This window comes from Zonotrichia leucophrys, chromosome 2 (genome assembly GCF_028769735.1).
Source record: "Zonotrichia leucophrys gambelii isolate GWCS_2022_RI chromosome 2, RI_Zleu_2.0, whole genome shotgun sequence".
NCBI lineage: Eukaryota > Metazoa > Chordata > Aves > Passeriformes > Passerellidae > Zonotrichia > Zonotrichia leucophrys.
The window spans coordinates 26562947-26582606 of NC_088171.1; the positions used below are offsets into that span (position 1 = coordinate 26562947).

Sequence of the window (19660 nt, forward strand, 5' to 3'; positions counted from 1 at the left end):
AGAAGAAATGTTTATATATTTAGTTTCTTTTTTTTCCCAGTTCACTGTTTACTGTGTCTGGTGTGGATAAAGAGAAGTAAATCAGACATGTTACATCTTGCTAGATAATGCTTACTTTGCACTCATAGAGTGCAAAAGCTACAGCTGCTCACTCTGCATAGAACAACAAACATTTCATTCAACATGACTAACACACATATCTAAGGGCATCATCAAAAAGAAGCCTTCCTATTTCAAAACAAAAAATACAAATTGATTTTTTTACCAGATGTTTTTAACTCTTGAATTTTTTATTATCCTGACAGAGTGTTAGACAAGCATTACCCTGAGCAGGCAGGTTTGGTGGACAATATCACACTGTAACAAAATAAAACATGTAGATCCATGAAAAAATTTCATACAAAATTTGGTGTAAGCATGATTTGCCCTAATTGTGTTGTGCTACTTGCAAAGACAGCTACTTTGCAGGGTTCTGTTTTTCAGTAACTTGGACCTTAGATTCAAACTACCTAATTTTGACAATTTTTGTGACAATGGAGATGACTTGATCGAAATAAGATACTTTTAGTTTACATGGCAACTCTGATCTGACCTGGAATTGTCAGGAAACACAAGAATAGTGAGAACTATTTATCAGTTTGGTTTTGCCTAAGATAAGAGAATCTATTACTAGACATTCAATTGTACTATTAGTAATATTAAATATAATGAAATTATTAGAACTTCACATGCTGGTCTCAGCTATTTCACCTTGACTTAGTCAAATCTGGATCACAGTACCACAGGCCTTTTGCCAAATTTATTATTAATTTATAATTTCCACTAACACAACACAGATCATATCCCCTCACAAAAAGATGCTACCAATAAACCCCCTTTACTGGCACCATGAATAGAATTCACTCCACACATCTTGAGGAAGGTGATACTTTTTATGCTGTTCATAGCTGGAGAAGGGACCCACAAATAAGGATTTTATGTCTTTATAAAGGAATATGAACAACTCTCTTCAACTGGCAATGACTAACATTACTCAGAGCCAAGTTCATCGAGTCTGAATGTCAACCTGGCAGTAGCACAGTAACCCCACATCCACTGAACAACATCACCCAGTGCCAGATCCAGACACCTCTTAAACACCTCTAGGAATGGTGACTCCACCACCTCCCCAGGCAAACTATCCCAGTGCTTGACCACCCTACCAGTGAAAAACTTTTTTCTAATATCTAATCTGAATCTCCCTGTCTTAGCCCAAGGCCATATAACAGCTAACCTAGGATTTAATTAAAAATATATGTTATTTTATCACAAGACTTACAGTGATTTAAAAATAACTATGATAAAAAGATTAGATGCCATGTTCACCACTGCAAAAAGTGGGCATATTTACTTTTACTTTACAACTTTTACCCCTTCATCCCCAATGCATTTCATGATTCCATATTGTACTTCCATCTTTCGTGATCTAGGTTGGAACTTTTCTGATAATTATACGGCTGAAAAGTTTCTTGTCCCAGCACTTACATTAATTCATGGTTGTAAGAACAGAATGGACTTGTGAAACACTTTTGAATCTCTGGTAACGAACAGGCACCATGATTTTTCCAAGTATATTTCTGTATAGCTGTATATTTGTGATACTTTTCAGAAACACAGCCACAAACACTGACTTCAAAACTCCCAGTAGTGAGAAATTTCACTGTAATTATTCTAGTGATTTCCTTTCACTTAAAAAAAGGAAATTATTTATTTCCATTTTGGATTTAACTAAAATTTATTTCTATTACTCCCCTCTATTCCCACTGAAGTTGTCATATACACTTCTGGACTTCATAATCCTTCAACCATGGCATCACAGTGGGAGATCAGCTTTTTTGATAATGTGACTTTCCAATTCCTTTTCATTAGGAAACACTATTTTCCAGAATTATGCATTTAGGAAGCAAGGAACAATTCAGATGCAATGATACCCCTAGATATCCTGAAGTCATAAGTTAAGTCTTTATCAATATCTGCCTTGATAATTTCATACAAGATTCTAGGATTTTAATGAAATGTTGTTCTGTAGTATCAAGAATCATGTACTATAAGACTACATTATAGCAAGTCTGATATTTCTGTTTGGAAAGATACAGTCTCATACAGAAAAATCTAACTAGTTTAGCCATTTTTTGTAAATTTATATTGAATAACATAACTGAAATCACTTTTAGTTCTTGCATTACTTGATGTGAAATGCCTTGTACTGACAGGCATTAATTCAAAAGAGAAGCATACAGCCAAGTTTCCCAGATCCCAATGCCATTGGGACCATTCTGTGGTAATTCTAGTCATTCTAAGAATGAATGTCCTTCAATTTTTCCTTTATTGTGGATGTTTTTGAGAGTTTTGATGTTTTGAGAGTTTTAATTTATATTAAAAACTTTTTTATATTAAAAAAGTTAATTATTGCAGTTTATTTTAAAAGTAAATTCTCCTATTCAGAGAACTGAAGTTGAAAGTTCCTTCTGTTTGGGAGAAAAACTTCTTTGGGCAATATTTCTTTTGCTTCCTTCTGCAACAGGCTGCCTGTTTCTTGTTTCACATATGCAATGAGGAAATCATTAATAAAACCACTCTGGGATATTTTTAAGCAATTTGTTGTATGATTCTAGTCTTAAGTTTCTTTTCCCAACTTTTTATAACATAACAATTACTATGCTATGTGATTTTTTTAGGTGAGTTACATACTGCTTATAGTTTAACAAGACTTTAGCTATTCTGTGCCTTATGGAAAACCTTGGAAGAGTTTCAGTGTTGTACTTCAAATACCTTTATCAGTTTTTTTGTTTGTTTGGGATTTTTTGTGAGTTTTGTCTCTAAACAAAAAAACAAATTATTTTAGATAAAGGTTTATGCTCTTCTCTTAGGAATCCAACTTAAAAGACATCTCAGTACATCCATGTAACCCTTAACTCATATTTTGGCCTCATCGCTCACACTTCTGCCAGAGAAAGGAAGGGCATAATTACTAGGCAATACTGTGCCTGTGTTGGATCCTGACTTCCACCAGCATCTAGAAGCTTCCTGGGCTTTGGATGTATGGAAAACCTGCAAATTTGTATCCAGTCTGAGGATAAAGTGAGAACTAGCTTCTGTCACATCAGAAAAGACTATCACAAGCTTTTCTTCTAACAGAAATGAAAAGTGGGAGATGAGAATGCAGCATTTTGTCATATATTTGTCATTCTTATCCAATGCATTTTTTGGAAGATGTCTACCTTGTTTACAAGTCAGGTGCATTGGTCTACCATTGTACAAATACCTTTGGTCCAGCATCTCCCACGCCTTTTGGTCCTTCTGGTCCTGCAGGGCCTGCTGGTCCTGGAGGTCCCTGGAACAGCAGAGAAATAAATCATGGGTCAGTAGTTGTCTTAAGGTACTTGTGTTTTTCAACGAAGAAGATAATTTCTTCACATTTCTTTTTAGGGAAACCTAAAAAGACTCAGATTGGTGGAAAAAAGTACAACTCTTGAATTAAGAACATCATCCTCAGCTCAAGGAAAACAGTGAGAAAGCAGACATTGCTCCATGATTCATATGCTGCATTAGACAATTGAAATGCCAGAGCTAACTGATCTAAATTTAGCAGTTAGGTAACCTAAAATATTTGTGTGTACCTGTGTTTGGTAGTCTCTTCTCCTGAACTCCCTGCTCAATTCATCTGCCCCTTCAGCTGCCTTTCAGACTGCTGGAGGCATTCCCAGGCTCCCTTTCAGCATTCATAGGGCAGATGGCTTTGACCCACCCTCTCGGGGCCTTTCTGGGTCGCTGCGACCCCAAGATTGTTAAAAGTCTCTTTTCCCAGCCCGGGTGCTTGAAGAAGGAGTTGGAGTTCTTCAGCTCTCGGTCTCAAGGTTGTTTATTGCGTCTTATCTATAAAAAATTTTCTCCTGCCCTGCCGAGGTCCACCCAGCAGGACAGTTCCAGGCACACTGCCTGCCCCCGGGGTAGTGTTATGTCTTAATAATAAAAACTACATATACAATGTTTACAATTATGTTCCAATACCTATCACCTACGTTAGACAGTGAGATTCTACTCTAGCCCAATATGTAAGTGCCAACATCACAGCAGAAGATGGAGGCCAAGAAGAAGGAAAAAGGCTGGACACACCCAGTTCCCTCCATCTTGCTCCTGAACTCCCATACCAAAAACCCTAAAATCTACTTTTCTGCCCCATGATAACTTCACTAATATTCTTAAACTGTTGTGGCTTGCTGATCTTCATATAAGGTTGGTAATTTGCTCCACAGGTCATAATCAAAACCACAGGTGTTTTGGGCTCCATGCCAGGGCTTCTGAGCCCCCTGGGAGGGGTCCTGGCTGTCCTGGACAGCCAGAGGGATGTTCTGGGTTCCCACACCACCCTGCTACCTACTTAGCCACATAAATCCTGTCCATGTCTGACAGTGCTTTATGAAGTTGGTCTTTCCAGCTCATGGGGTACAGAATGGCAGGGGAAAGATGTTACCATGAGACAGTACAACAGAACCATTGCACATTACACAACATGAAATGTGTCAGGTACATGGCATTACACCAGGAGTTCTGAGTGAATGCCTCATGTAATAATTCTGATCCCAAAGGACCTTCTCAGCATCAGTTTGAATGATAGGAAATTGGAGCTGAGTAGGAATTTGGAAGCACTCAGGTCCCACCTCAGTGCATTTAGGAGTGCTTGGGAGGGTTGTAGTTTGAAATAAAGCTGGATTAGACACATAAAGAAAATAGTGCTAGTGGAAGTTGACATGTGGTGGTTGAAGGACAGCAACACTATTTCCACTTTCTAGTGGAAAAGAGAGAGGCTGGTCAAACATGTCTATGTGGTTTTGGGTGACTGAAATTTAGGATGATAGTTCCTTGTAATAGGATGTGCCAGCTGAAAAACTCAGATATTAATTCCTTCTGAAGCCAAGCATCAGAAAAGCAAGAGGTGAAAAAAACTTCAAGTTAGAGGATTTAACTGCCCAGTATGTTAAAAAAACAGCTGAAAATCCAAGGAACTGGAACTGCAAAATTTGGTCAAGCAGATGGTATTAGAAAACTTGATCAGTGAAGAGTAAAGAAAAGGGAGGCAGAAAAAATAATTCAAAACAGTGCTTATATTTAAACATGAATGAGCAGCCATAAAGATTTTTATGGAATTACATGGTATCCCTTTCATGACAATGAAATGAGAACCATTTATATCCAGTTCCAACTACTTGTACAACTGCTGTTGTATCCAGTAAAGGGCTTCAAAATATCCATGATACATTTAAATTAGCTAAAGGATGATTAACTGCACTTAGTTAGGTAACTAAATCTAAGCAACTAAATACTGTGCTATCACATAGTAACTTTGATGGGGTTTTTTTGGTTTTTTTTCTTTGTTTGTTTGTTTGGTTTGGGTTTTTTTTTTTTGCACACAAAGTACAGAATGAAAACTCTACTTACAGCTTCACCTTTGTCACCTTTGTCAGCTTTTGGTCCTTCAGGTCCAGGTGGTCCAGGAAGTCCTCGGTGCCCCTAAGCACAAAACAGGAAGTCAGAAATCGTGCCACTACCTGGACTATCACAGTATAAAGAATACTAACAAATATGTAAGGAAGCTGTTTAAAATCTTTTTGGAAACATAGAATACCAGTTACCAGCTCTTAAAATTCATTCACAAAGTTCAGGAATTGCTATGCTTTTTTTATTGTGGTTTCAATTGAATTAATTAAAAATTTAGAAGAATAAGAATTCTTATCAGGAAGTTGTTAATTTCTGGATTTGTTGTTGCAGAGAGAAACTTCCAGAGCATTGACTTGTATTCAGCCCATACAAAGTTAAATTTATTTTCAAAAACAAACTTTTATCAGTTTAGGGGTAAGTTTGAGCAATAAGAACTGAATTCAGAATACTGAAACATGATATGCCAGCCTTAAGTTATATGTGCACATTTTGCACTTCCAAGTAATCACATTGGTTCTCTCATACAGTAAAGCAAAACTTCATTCTGTAAGTGAAAGTAGGAAAAGAAAGAAATACAACAGTTATAAGAAAAAGAGCAGTCTAAAATGCTCTCTTATCAAGAGACAATCACTCCTTCTGTTGACCCTTCCACCGACTCCCACAAAAGGTTTGTGCATCTGCAAAACCTCAATGCTTCCTTTCATGGCCAGACAAGAAGCAAATAGCAAACTTTTCCTCTTTCCTCACTCCAGTGAGAGTTTTCCTGACTTTTTTTAAGAAAATTAGCTGAGCTTGAAATAGACTGTTCACAGAACCCAGGAAGAAAACATGTTGCTTTGAAGCATCTCTGAGGGTATGCAGCAGGTATGTACTGTAGATGCTCACGTGAGAGCACCAGCAATGGGAAATCCTCATGGATGAGTGTAGGTCCCTCTGAGCACAGTATGGATATTGCGGCTGTACAGAGAGAGCTGCACACCCTTCGCTCTGTCCCACAGAACCAAGAAATGTCGATACACTCTATGAAAGAGAGCTGCAGAGAGCTGTCAACAACTTCTTGAGTGTTGTTGATGTACATAGGTACAACATATCCTCAAGAATAATTACACACAAATATGCGAATGTTTCCCTGTCTACTCCAGTAAAAGGAAATAACAAGGAAAATGAAAATACAAGGGACAGAAAACCGTTCTTTCATTGTGCATTGTGCCTGTAAATTTCTACAATAATATAATACTTCAAGAAATCAAGAAGAGAGACCAGTTAGCAGCTCAGACCTCAGCACATGGTCTGTCTGAATACAATGTCCATGTCTGGACAACAAACCAGCTTGTATTTTAGTAGGGTATACAGCTAAAGCAAACTTTTGGCCAAAATCTCCTGTCCCATGAATGTCTCTACCATAGACACAAATAATGTATTCTTATTAACCAATTTAGTCCTATCAGAAAAATCGAAGAGATGTTTTAAGTTATACATCATAGGTTTAGGCTAGCAGGTAGGTAAATGAAGAAAGACAAGGTAGACTCAATGTTCTGGGTAAGATGAAACCCTGAAATTACTTTAGATGAAATATAGATAGCGATCCAAGCATGCCTTATGCCTAACTAAATTTTATAAAGTAGGTCATTCCTGTATGAATCACGTCCATTCTCGAACCCAATGGGAGAGTTTCACTGAGAGACTTTAAACAGATGTTGACCACCAGATTCAAACTGTGTCAGCTCTTGAAGATGTCTCTTCATGTCTCCCAATTTTCAAATGATGGAATTTTGATTCACCTCTGTAAAAATGTAAACAACCAGCATGCTTCTAGATCATAAATAGCTTTATAATGGAAATTCAATTTCACCTCTTCCTGATTCTTAATATCAATAGATCTTAAACTGTGAATAAAATTAGAAATGTTTCAGAAATGTTTGATAACATTTTTATTTAACAAGAAAGGAAAACATAAATCATGGGTTCATATCTGGTTTTGTTTCTAATCTCACTACAGTAAAAAACAGCCAAACAGATGTTTTCATTTAATCCCAGCAGGCCACTGTAAATACCAAATACATACTAACACATTCTCTTCTGTGAGAATTGGGATTTTGTCATGTGTCTGGGCTAGCTATTAGTAGCATAACCATAAATGCTATAAATCTACTTAGGTCAAATCTACAGCCAAATATTATATAAGAAACAGTTCTCCAGTCCAGATTATTTTGTTGGGGCTCTTTAAACAGTCACACAGGGAATGGCCTAGAAGCAATTCTGGGATTACTGCTTCCCACAGTTTTGTGGTGTCTGGAAGAGAAAATCACAGTGACTCACTCTAAGTCAGTGCACTGGTAAGAAAGTAAATGCCCCTGGTGCCACAGATAGTCTGCAAAATGAATTCATCTGCTTTTCCAGCCTTTCCAGGCCAGGTTCTAAAGTGTAGCAGTGTGGTAAAATGGATGGTGTTTGCTGCTTCCTTCCTGAAAGCATCTTCTGAGAAAGCCACTTGGGCAAGTACAGTCACTCAATCCACACTCACACCACAGCTAGGTCAGCCAAGAAAGAGGGAAAGGGTCTCTGTGTAGAGCTCCAGCAAGGTTTATTGTAGAGGCATGCCAAAGGAGTCCAGGGACAAAAGACAAACAAACAGGGCAGGGTCCTGGGTTATGTATGGGGTCACAGCCAATCATTTGGGGGCACAGGGGTAGTACAAAGGGCAGGGTAAAAGGCAATGACCTATGGGGAAAGGGCAGATTAACATAACACTGCAGAGCATCATGGGAGAAGCCCCCTTCGACTCTCTCTCAGGAGTGAGGCATTCTCCAAGGCAGTGGTAAATTCTTCTGGGGAAATGTCCTAGAAGTTTCCCTAATAGGGCAGGGCCTCCACACTAAAGCAGTTTTCCAAAGTAATGATATGAAGATAGTTGCTTCTACACTCTTTCAAAACAACAACAAAAAATGTATATAAACATAAATCTTGCATCCATGGTGATTAAAAATGAAATTAAACAGCTATTATAATCAAAATCTAATTGATTAAGGATACGACTGCACAACTAAGTCATGTTCATCACTCCTTTTTATAAGAATAATAGAGTGAAGAAATTTCTATATTATAGACAAAGGAAATTTGGAGTTTTCAAAAATCAGAAATAAAAGTTTTTGAATGCTTCAATGTGCTATTCAGCATCCTCTGGTAGAGGTACTGGTAGAACTGTGTCAAGCCAGGAGTAAATACCACTACTGGTAAAACATTATCATGCAAAATCTATTGAATTAAGTGGCTTTACTTTGAGCTACATTGTGATAGGTTGGCATACACTAATTGATTTCTGAATTTGGGTCTATTCTCTATATTTCCACAAAGTGAAGTGATGGAATTGAGCAGAATATTTTATGTGCAGACATGGTAAAGGAAAAAAAAAAGTTTCTGAAGAAGGTTCCCAATTTTAATCTGCAAGAGAGATCATAAGAATGGTACCTTTCCCTGAAATACTCCCTTATCAGAAGTGGCAGAAGTCCTAAAGAAAGTTGCAGCCCAGATGACAAGTGACAGAAGTACAATATGATATAAAGTGTGTTAGAGGGGAAGAGGTGAATTTGAAGAACTGTGTTCCTGATGAAGACTTCCTATGGGAAGCTGTAGGGTGAGGTACACTGGACTAGTTATCTATACAATTTTGTGTTTCTTCTTTGTAAAGATAAGAAGTTTATTTTAAAAATAGACATAACATGGAATGATGGAAAAGTTGAAGAATTAGCGAATTCCTTTACTTAAAAGGTTCAAGTGGTGTCTATATTTTCACAGGAGTTTTGCATATGTCTCACACTTATTTACTTTCTATCTTTTGTCTAAAAACTCCTACCGTTGGTCCCATTATTGAATTTCCAGGAAGTCCATCATCTCCCGGTGGTCCCTGGTATCCTGGATCCCCCTATGCAAAAAGAAACAAATTCAGAATTATATTAACTATATTCAGTTTTAACTTCAAAAGTTTTACAGAGAAGAACAAGTATTCAGTTCTTTCTTACAGAGACAATTTTTGAGCTAGGTAACATGAAACCAGCATTTCTAGAGGAAGGTTTCACTACCTAGATTCTGACCTCTTTCACACTTCTGCTTCTCCCCAGCTGTGTAAAAGAGTTTGTTCTACCTTGACAAATAACTTGATGGCTTTAGTTGTCAGATGAAGGTTGAATGTCATAATTCACTTTGAGAGGCCAGATGCACCTGTGGCTCCTGCCTGCTTTTGCCCACAAGCAGGCTGCAGAACCTTGTTTCTGTCAGAGCACAAAGAGAACAGCAAGGAAATTCAAAGACAAGTGCTGAGACAGAGTATGTTTAGCAAGGCTATAGATGCAATGGCAGAGCACTTCAAAATTGCAAGTTCCATAGTCTGAAGTCTCAGGGAGAAACTCGAGTTTTCCACAAATATTACACAGCTCAACTCTTTGGTAACAGCTCTGTCAGTGGCTTTCCGGGAAAGCAATCAGGCTTAGAACTCACATTCCTTATGTTAACCCTTCATGGAACAGAATTTGGCTCCTTCTGGTGTTTAAACTTTGGAAACAGATGTTTCACTCTACATTAAGGAACTTACTAAGAAAATCTAAAGTTGCAATGAAACACTTGCAATTTCTCAGTGAGAAGAGCATCCACTATTTCAGGAAACAATCACTAGGGAATGCAATGAAATGCTCTAATGCTCTAAACCACTGAGCAGCTGTAACCATGACAAAGAAATATTAGAAAAAACAGCGTTCTAACGTCACTGTCACCATATTAATAACGGCATAATGATTGTTAAGGGAAATAAAACTCCAGTCCTCAAATGTGGGCGTAGCTTAAAAGAAATAAACTCCCAATGGACACAACCATGGCTACCCAGGAGGTAAGACCTCTATCAATCACTAATCACCATCTCAGATACTTAGAGATGTCCCCAAAAGACCTCAGACTCCCAGAAATAACTCCAAGCTTTGAGAAACATTCTCTGCATTAGAAATTTATCATGTCTGTCTTCTCAATTGCTGACACCAGGATGTTTTAGGAACAAAATTAATAGTTATCATTGTACTTTCCACAGCTGAAAGATAAACCAGACCTGTGTAGTCTGTTACATTGTTGATCAACTGTCCAAAACATAGTGGATATTTGTTTAAATCAAATAAGTTATGATGGAACTGAAGAGACAAACTTTTGGATATTTTTAAAAAATCAACTTGCATTTTATAATTACCCAAATGCTTGGGGTTTTTCCAGCAGCTACTGCCCTTATAAGCCCTGCTCTAAAATTTAGTGAAGAATTTCAAAAGACTCCTGCAGACTTCATTGATTTTGGATAATGACCCATCTGCTATGACAGTTGTATGAACTGCACTGAACAGAATAAAATCATAGGTAAAAAGACAAGGAACTCCACAAAATTATTTTTCAGCATGAATTTATTAATGAACAACCTTGATTCCCTTACTTGTCTATTTAAAAATGCCACAGTAACTGGGAAAACACAAAGAAAGGACATTTAATGAAACTTGTCCTCATACAAGTTGTGTCTTTTTGCATGTCACCTGTATTCTCCTCAAATAAACTTTGTCACATTATTATGGCTTGAAACCAATACAGGAGATATGGGCATCTCACAATCTTCTTTTTTTCTTCTACATGATTATATTTTTACTCTAGGAATACCCTGAGCATTTTGCATTTTTGTCTTTTTTTCTCCTCCATGCACAAGCAAGTTCAAAACTCATAATATCCCTCTGTGATGTCCTATTGCCAGACTGTATATGTCAGATATATTGTATATATCATACTCTCCCTTGTACTTGTGGAGTGAGGCATATATATTTTTAAGGAAGAAGAAAAATGGGGATGATATTGCTTCAGAATGATACAATATGCATAATGATTCCCTGATTCTAAAAACTAACACCAAAGGTGAAAAATATCAACTCAATTTGAAGTTACCTGACATATTATAACAGGAATTATTTAAGTAACAAGAGTACTTTATTATTTAATTATCACTGAATTTTATAACAAGAATAATTTAAGTAACAAAAGTACTTTATTATTCAAATATCACTGAATTTTCAAATATTTTTAAAACCTTCAAAGTTAAGGTTTTTTTTGCTGAATCCACTTATTTTACTCAAGAGGACAAGTCCCAGATATTTCAAGTCCATTTTTCCCATAGAGAAAATGAGATGGATGAAGCCCTAGCTATCTTGTACCTGACATTTCATTTCAAGTAGGACATACAGGCCAGCTGTTCATTTGGAAGTGATGTACAAACACTCATCTCAGAAAAAAACAGCATATAACACCTTAGAACTTTGCATAAACATATTCTGGCAGGAGTTTAATGCCATATTTTAAGAAGCAAAAAACATGGCAAATTTGGAAAAAAAACCAACTTCAAACTAATTAATTTCACAGGAGGGACCCAACCAAAGCAGAAATATAATATGTTTTTGGTTTTTTTTAAACAAATGGCTTCAGGAGGAAATCATTGTGTACCAAGTTCAGTATGCTGTTAAAGGTCCTGGCCTCTAACACTGACGGTTAATTTTTAATACTTTATAGCCCCTGTTTCTGAAATACAGTATTTTTGTTCTTACAACAAGGAATTTTAAGTTCCTTAAACCAGATTCTTTTAATTTTGACAGAAATGTACACTAGAAATTTCCAATCTGTGGTCTCTAAGAAATATGTATCAGATAGTCACCTTTGGTCCAGGAGGTCCCCAAACAGATTGTCCAGGTACACCAGGGGGTCCTGTCTCTCCACGATCACCCTGTTACACAATGGTATAATGCAGACTTAATAGAGAGTTTGACTTTCTGAACTAAAAATAGCTACAATATAGATCTACCTGCAAAACAAACAATATTGTAAAAAATACTTAAATCAACATATTGCTCTTATGAAAGCTGGTCTAAATTTAATGTTTTAAATAACTATTGGTTGAACTGTGTATTTGAATTTTTTTAGTTTTAATTAATTTTTTGGTCTGGCTTACAATCCAGTGGAATAACAAGAACACATATTATTTAAATTTCTTTATAATACGTTCAGAGCAACACTTACAAAATATTACAACAGAAATACTCATGGTTAGAATCACTCAGACAACTTTAGTTTAGCTTACTAGTGCTCATGCATAACTATATATAATTATATCTTTAACTATTCTTTTTTTCCTTGAGACTACTGTGTCATTTAGGATAGATGATGGAAATATTTCTGCTTTCCCTTTGTTCTGTAAGTCTATAAGCATCAGATGCTTGAGAAATTTTTACACTGCATAAGCTTCATAGCTTTTTTAATAAAATGCAAAGAGAAGCATTACCATGGAAGAACAAGCTTACTTTTGGTCCAGCTGGGCCTATTAGTCCTTTAGGACCAATCATTCCTTTGGATCCTTTTTCTCCAGGGTCACCCTGAAGAAAACAAACTTTTTTTTCAGTCACAGTAAAGATTCATTCACAGCTGCAGCTACAGAAATACCCCAAACCACGACAATAATTATTAACCCATAGATACGTTTAGATGTTCCACCCCAAAGGAAATCTGCTCATTTCTAGAATGTGACCCAAATGTCTCAAATTATATGAAATGGGAGATAAAGGCTGTCTCTCTACTAATACATATTTCCAGACTTTTAATTTCATATAAAGATATCTAACTATTCTTCTAATTTCTCTAAGTTTCTCTCTCTCTATCAACACACTAAGCTAATCTGTCAGTTCTGAACTTTAATGAAAATTCTGTACTGAATTTTTAGGAAATCTCTACTGCCCTATTAACTTTAGTCTCTGTGTTTAGGGTCTGGTTTTGCTGCACTTGTTCAGGCTACACTACACATTGCTCTCTCTCTTCAATCCTTCTAAATCATCCGTTAAAATAGAATTGATACTTATGATATAATGAATGAAAAAGTAGGTCAGAATCCAAACTCTTACAAAAGTCTGTAGTATTTCCCCAGCATGCACATCAAGTCATACCTTTTGACCTAAAAGTCCTTTGCCAGGGGGTCCTTGTGGGCCTCTTGGACCTTCTTCTCCCTTTTCCCCCTAACAGAGATTAAATTATTAATTACTTTTCATGTAGTTAATTTTACTGATAGACTTATGAGAAACAATGCTTGCATAAATACTTTCGCCAAAAATGTCAGTAAATATCTGGTTATTTTTTTTCCTCCAAAGAATAAAGTATTCTGTCTCTTAAAGCCTTGCAATCTCCTACATTCATAGTCCTTATTTTCACAGACATGTGTAATAGTGTCATTTGCAACTACATCAATCTTTTGTAGGAAGGATTCCATGCATATACTTATAAGAGGAAGAGAAATGCTTGCAAACTTAACAGAAAATGTCTTGATGGAGCAATTCTGAGAAGCAATTTTAGACCAATGTATAGCCAGTGGCCAATACAGGCTGAAAATATTTGCCAGGAACATTACATTAAATAACTCAAAAATAGCCCACACAAAACATTCTATTAAGGAACATTACCTACAAAACATTTATGCATAATACAAGCCAGATTAGTATATAGGGATACCTGTAGGTAATTTAGAGAGTGAAAGGTAGATTAAAATGAGGTTAAAATCCATTTCTGATTTGAACTGTTGATGAAAGGGATATTACAGAGCCTGTTGTTGATAGGCATCAGTCTGGATCCCACTATGGTGAGACACCTGCAAATAACTGCTGTAATATCACCATGCTACTTACTGCAGGCATCCAGCTGTTCTGTGCACTGCCCTGAATACCCAGGGTAGCTGCTCAGTTCTACTATTTTTACCTTCAGTGGCTTGCAACAAGAAAGGTGACAACAGAATTAATCATCAGACTAAAGGCAATATGCAAGAGAAAAGACCAAAAACCCAGCCTGAACATCTGTAACTCTAACCCAACATTTACTCTTAATGCTGATGCACTTCTGATACACTGGAATCTTACTTTTTGAGCAGGGGATGATACAAATTTTAAAAATATAATTAAGTATCACCAGAAATGCTAATTATTTTCTCACAGTGGAAGGCTTACCACTTCAGGCTGGAGCTTGTCTGACTGGTATTGCACTTTTAGGTGACCAAAATGTGAAGTTGCATTCTTAATAGTAATATTTATTACAATTCAAATATTTTCTGATTTAAAGCCCGCAGTCAAAAATGCTGATTTTCTTACTCCAAATTATGCTTAGTTTATCAATTCTACATGTCAGCCAGCTGCTACCCTCTTGTAAGAACTGCACAGTAGCTGTATGGAGGCACCTGGAATCTCAGCAGCAGTTAAAAATGCAAAGCACCGACTTTTGCCTACTCAGTGGCTCATTCATTTGATAAAGAGTACAATTAAAAGCTTTAATTTCATTTTCTCTAAAATTACTATTTTGGCCACTCTGCTTTGCACCCCTCTAAATTACTGTCTGCCATTTTGAAATGGATGCTTCTTTTTCCAAATGTGGTGGAGTTTCTCCGAGATCCTCAGAGTTTCCCTTGAGAACAAAGAGCCCTGGGTTCAGCTGTTTGTGCAGGGTCCTGCACCACAGCTGGCAGCTTGCAGCCACAGCTCAGCACCCTGTGAGATGCCCTAAGTCCCACGGGTGCAGCATTACTCCTCAGTCAGGAAAGACCTGAGCAGACCACGAGGAACAGGCTAAAGCCATGAGCTGTCTGCTCTCCAAGGAGATTGTGACATGTGACAGTAGTTAGTTACCCACAAAAGCCAGGGCTGCTTGCCTGCAGCTCAGTTGCTCATTCAGCGGGTAACCACTGTAAGTAGAGTTTGTTGGACATATCTCACCCAATTCCTTATCCCTGGCATATGCTTTCCTCAAGGGTGAACTCCACTGCAAACCTGCAAATATTCTGTTCTTCCTTCATCACCCTTTTAGTACACCTTTTACATGTGGTAAAATATATTTCCTTACCTTGTTCCCTGTCAACCCTTTCTCTCCCTTCACCCCCTTCTCTCCTGGGGTTCCTGGAAGACCTGTAGCTCCCTTAAAGAAGAAAAAATTGTTACATCTGCATATTTAAAAAAATCATTTATTCTGTAAAATGGATTCAACGGTTTGTGAAAATTAATTAAATCTTAATTAAAGATAAATAGCATTTTTCCTCAAATAAAGGTTGTTATTTCCAGTAAGTTAAATACTATATAGACACACTAATTTTTAATACCCATAAAGTAAGTATTTGAAATTTCTCTCCAAGTTTCCCACCTATTTCATAAATCTTGGACTTGTATTAAATAAATTTGTATTTATTCAGTGAATAAAACCATGACTGAATACTATTTGTTAGTCTGTGCACAATAACAATGTTATATGAACATAATTCACTTGCTAAGTCAAAAATCTGGGACTTAAAGGATGATTAACCAAAAATGTCCAATAATTGACTGGACACTAACCCCTCATCATTTATACAAATTGACCAAGGCATTACTTTTAACATTTACCAGAAGGAGTTGAAAGAATTCATAAGAAGAAGTCCTGTCAAGCATTTCTTTAATGATCCAAGGAAAAAAATCATTAAAAATAAGATGTATGTGCCACCTTACCTGATTTTGGAAGCCCTACTTAAGTCACTAAAGATATGGTTAACAGTCTCCAAAATGGCATCTGAAGCCAAAGCTTTAAGTTTTTTACAACACTTCCAACACGCAGGCAGTAACACTGACAACCCTGTTGACACAGACTGGCTTTTTTTTCCCATCAGAAAAAACAGGCGGACAGAGTTAGCAACCTTTCTAACAGGCCCTGGAAAGACCCCACTAATTTAGAAAAGATTAGGGGGAAACTTTTTTTCCAGTTATGGTAGTGGCAATGCTTTTACAACCCTCACTGAAATTCCTTCTTATTTTGACCACAGTTCATTTATACCAAAAAATCTTCTACTTGGTTTATCAGCAATTAGTGGAAGAATTAAAAGACCATGTAAAGAACAATTAAAAATAAAAGCAGGCTCACTTTAATTCCCGATGAGCTAATTCCTGGAAGTCCTGGTTCTCCTTTTTGTCCAGCTGTACCTGGTTCACCCTAGCAACAAAAAGTCTTTAGTTTAATAGAGAAACACACTTTGGCTTCATTGACTTTTGCACAATTTAATTAGCTGCTTACTGAGAGAGGAGGATGTGGTGACATTCTACAATTCTATGATCCTAAGTGGTCAAGATTTCAACTGGAAAATAATGTTCTTTAAAATCCCCTGTAACTTGTAGGACTGCATCTATTTCATTTAACCCTGCCGTGGGCAGAAAGTTGAAGTGAATCACTCCAGCTTTATTCCTTATGCTTCAAAGCATTTTATTTTTTACTGTACAGGACTACCTCAAAAACTCCTTGGTCCCTGAATAAAAAATTAGTCCAAATAAAGAAAAATCAGAGGTCCTGCTTAAGGGAAGTTTTAGCCTCCTAATTCTTTTCTCCTGTAGTTCTAAAACAGTTAAAGAGATAGGAATTCCATTTTTCAATTTTGCTTTATCACCTGAAGAGAACTGGCCTACCACATAACATGTTTCACAGGTGCCTATCTTTCTCTACATTAATATTAAATATTGCTACTTTAACTGCTGCTTACATCTCAAAATTATACCCAGAATAAAATTACTGGTTTTCTCATGCTTTTTCTACACTGACTAATATCTTCCCTTTAAAAATCAAGGTGATTACTAAGAACACTCCTGATTTACAGTTCATCAGTTCATTCCATTTGGTCTTGTCATATTTCAGCAATTCCCCTTTCCTTGTCTGACAGTGTTCACCTGACACTGTACCACTAGAGGCCTGGGCTTTCACAGCAATAATTGTTTTCCTCACTTTTGTGTTCTCTTCCAGCTTCCCCTCCTTCTGCAGTGCAGGGTCAGCTAGGTACACTTTATTTCTTTTTTCTGTCCCAGTCTTTCTGTCTTTGGTTTTGTTTCTTTCTTATGACAACCATCGAAGGCTGAAGGCCAGGCTGAAGGTGTGGTGGGATTAGCCTGAAGTCTCAAAACCACCAGTGAACTAAAGCTAAACTGGTAAAATGATTTACTTGAACACAGCCTATATGTGGCACCAAACTCATTGGACACAAAGATGTCTGAAATATCGTCTTCTTAAAAACATGTGTTGCTTTAGAAACAGAAATTCATATTCACAAAGGCTAAGGGCTAATTCTAAGCAGGTAGAAGCCATATATTCCATTTGGGGAAGATCTTGATAACATGGATGGCTTTCTTTCTAAGATGCAAAAGGAATTATTATCTCCCAGAAAGTTACATTTTCTTCTCATCAAACACATTTCCAGGCTTTTTGAAAAGCCTGGAAAAGATAAATACTCTTTTGTGACAGTGCTGCTTTTAAAAAACAATGTCTGAACCATTACCTTTGGTCCTGGCCAACCAGAACCTCGAGAGCCTTTTGCCCCAGGGTTTCCTGGTGGACCCTGTGCACCCTATAAAGCAAAATAAGTGAATTTTAGTGCATTACACTCTTCCACATCTGAAAATCACCACATGTCCATCTTTCAGTTAATAACAATTTTATCTTATCTTTATAAGAAATCTTCCTTCCAAAATTAACAGAACCAAGAAGATCTTTTGGAATGTTTCAGTTTATCAACTGCTAAAGGGCATGTTCAAGTTTCAAAGGACTTGACATTCAGAATTGATAGGTACTTATCCTTGTAAAATTCTTATGTATATCACCGCCAAAGCAATGCTATCTGATTTACCTCCTATGCAAATTATTATGCAGATTAGACCAAATTTACATTTGCTTGATTCTAAGAGCATTCAAACCAGCCAAAATCAGTTGGATTTACAAGCTTTGCTTAAAAATTAGTTTGATACTTTTGAAAATAATAAATCACGATGAGATTTTTAATGTCTTTACATTAAAATTAGAGCTCTGATAAAATATAAAATGAAAACTTTATGCCAATGCTCATTACATGTCCAAAATGTAGACTTACCTGCCTTCCTTGATGGCTTGGTCCTGGTGGTCCTGGTGGGCCCTGTGGTCCTACCTGGCCTTGGTCACCCTATAGAAAAGGTACTCCCAAAAACTAAATTGCAATAGTCCATGCTATCTGATTAACATATTTAAACCAAACACAGAGTAGCAGGATTCAAGCTGTATTAAGTCTGCTGCTTCTATCTGAATTAAACGGAACTCTGGAATTCTGCTTATGAAAACTGATCTAACGAAAATAGTACCCCTTCTTCCCTACAAACTCTATCTTGTTTATAACATTAGATGACCACACCTGTAATTTTATTATTAGAAGGATCCATAGCTCATCTTTACATACTGAGATAAATTTTAAAGATTGTCTTACACAGAAATATAGACATCTTTTTGCACAATACTCAGAAGAAAAACTCACAAATGTAAACACAGCAGCTGCAGAGTATACCAAAAACCTAAAAATATCAGTGTTTCTTTGCCTGTTCCGTTAGATTAGATGACTCAGGGATTTTTGCATTTTAAAATATTTATTTAAAAATTAAAATATTTTAACTAGAATATTTCTGAAATTATTTTAGGAGGAAAAACAAAGTACATTTCTTCACTCATACTCCCAGCTGCATAGAATAGAGTCATTAGTGCCCTAATTTGACATTAACAGGCTCAGCTACTTGCATTGATGGAGCTGCATGGAACAGTGTAACATAGCTGCTCAGATTCAGGTAAAATATACCTTTGTATAGTTGTGATATTGTAAAAACTTAATCATAATTTAACTATAAATATAATTGATTATACATACAATTATAAATATACTCTATGCCTCACCTTGTCACCTTTGACTTGGTCACCTTTTGGTCCAGCAGGACCACGGGCACCGTCAGAGCCTTTTTCACCCTAGAAATCGATGATAGTTTTGAAACTTTTACTTAGGAACTTATAAAGAACACTGTCTTAGACAAACAGGTCATCACAATGTGGATAATGAGGAAAAATGCATTCCTTTACATACAAACTAGAAAAATAATAAGTGGAATTAACAAATCAGAGAAAAGAAATTGGTTACAAATCATAACATACTTCACCTGCACTCATATTTTTGAACATAGGACTTCAAAAGGAGAAAATTAAATACTAGGAGGAAGGAAGTTACATTTTGAAAACATGACAATATGCTCACTAGTCCAAGAGATCAGTTCAGGCTGACTGCAAGGAAGTGACTGATGCC

General features: G+C 36.6%; 1 protein-coding gene across 1 annotated transcript in view; it reads right to left on the reverse strand.

Moving 5' to 3' along the window:
• The window catches only part of COL28A1 (collagen type XXVIII alpha 1 chain), a 58515-nt gene that overhangs the window by 17874 nt on the left and 20981 nt on the right, over positions 1-19660 (reverse strand). Inside the window, exons 14-24 of the mRNA XM_064703301.1 lie at positions 19261-19329; positions 18437-18505; positions 17849-17917; positions 16453-16521; positions 15409-15480; positions 13476-13544; positions 12840-12911; positions 12197-12265; positions 9332-9400; positions 5479-5550; positions 3305-3373 (exon numbers count right to left, since the gene is read on the reverse strand). Coding sequence (XP_064559371.1) covers positions 3305-3373; positions 5479-5550; positions 9332-9400; positions 12197-12265; positions 12840-12911; positions 13476-13544; positions 15409-15480; positions 16453-16521; positions 17849-17917; positions 18437-18505; positions 19261-19329 — 768 coding nt within the window. The remainder of the gene's footprint in view (positions 1-3304; positions 3374-5478; positions 5551-9331; positions 9401-12196; positions 12266-12839; positions 12912-13475; positions 13545-15408; positions 15481-16452; positions 16522-17848; positions 17918-18436; positions 18506-19260; positions 19330-19660) is intronic.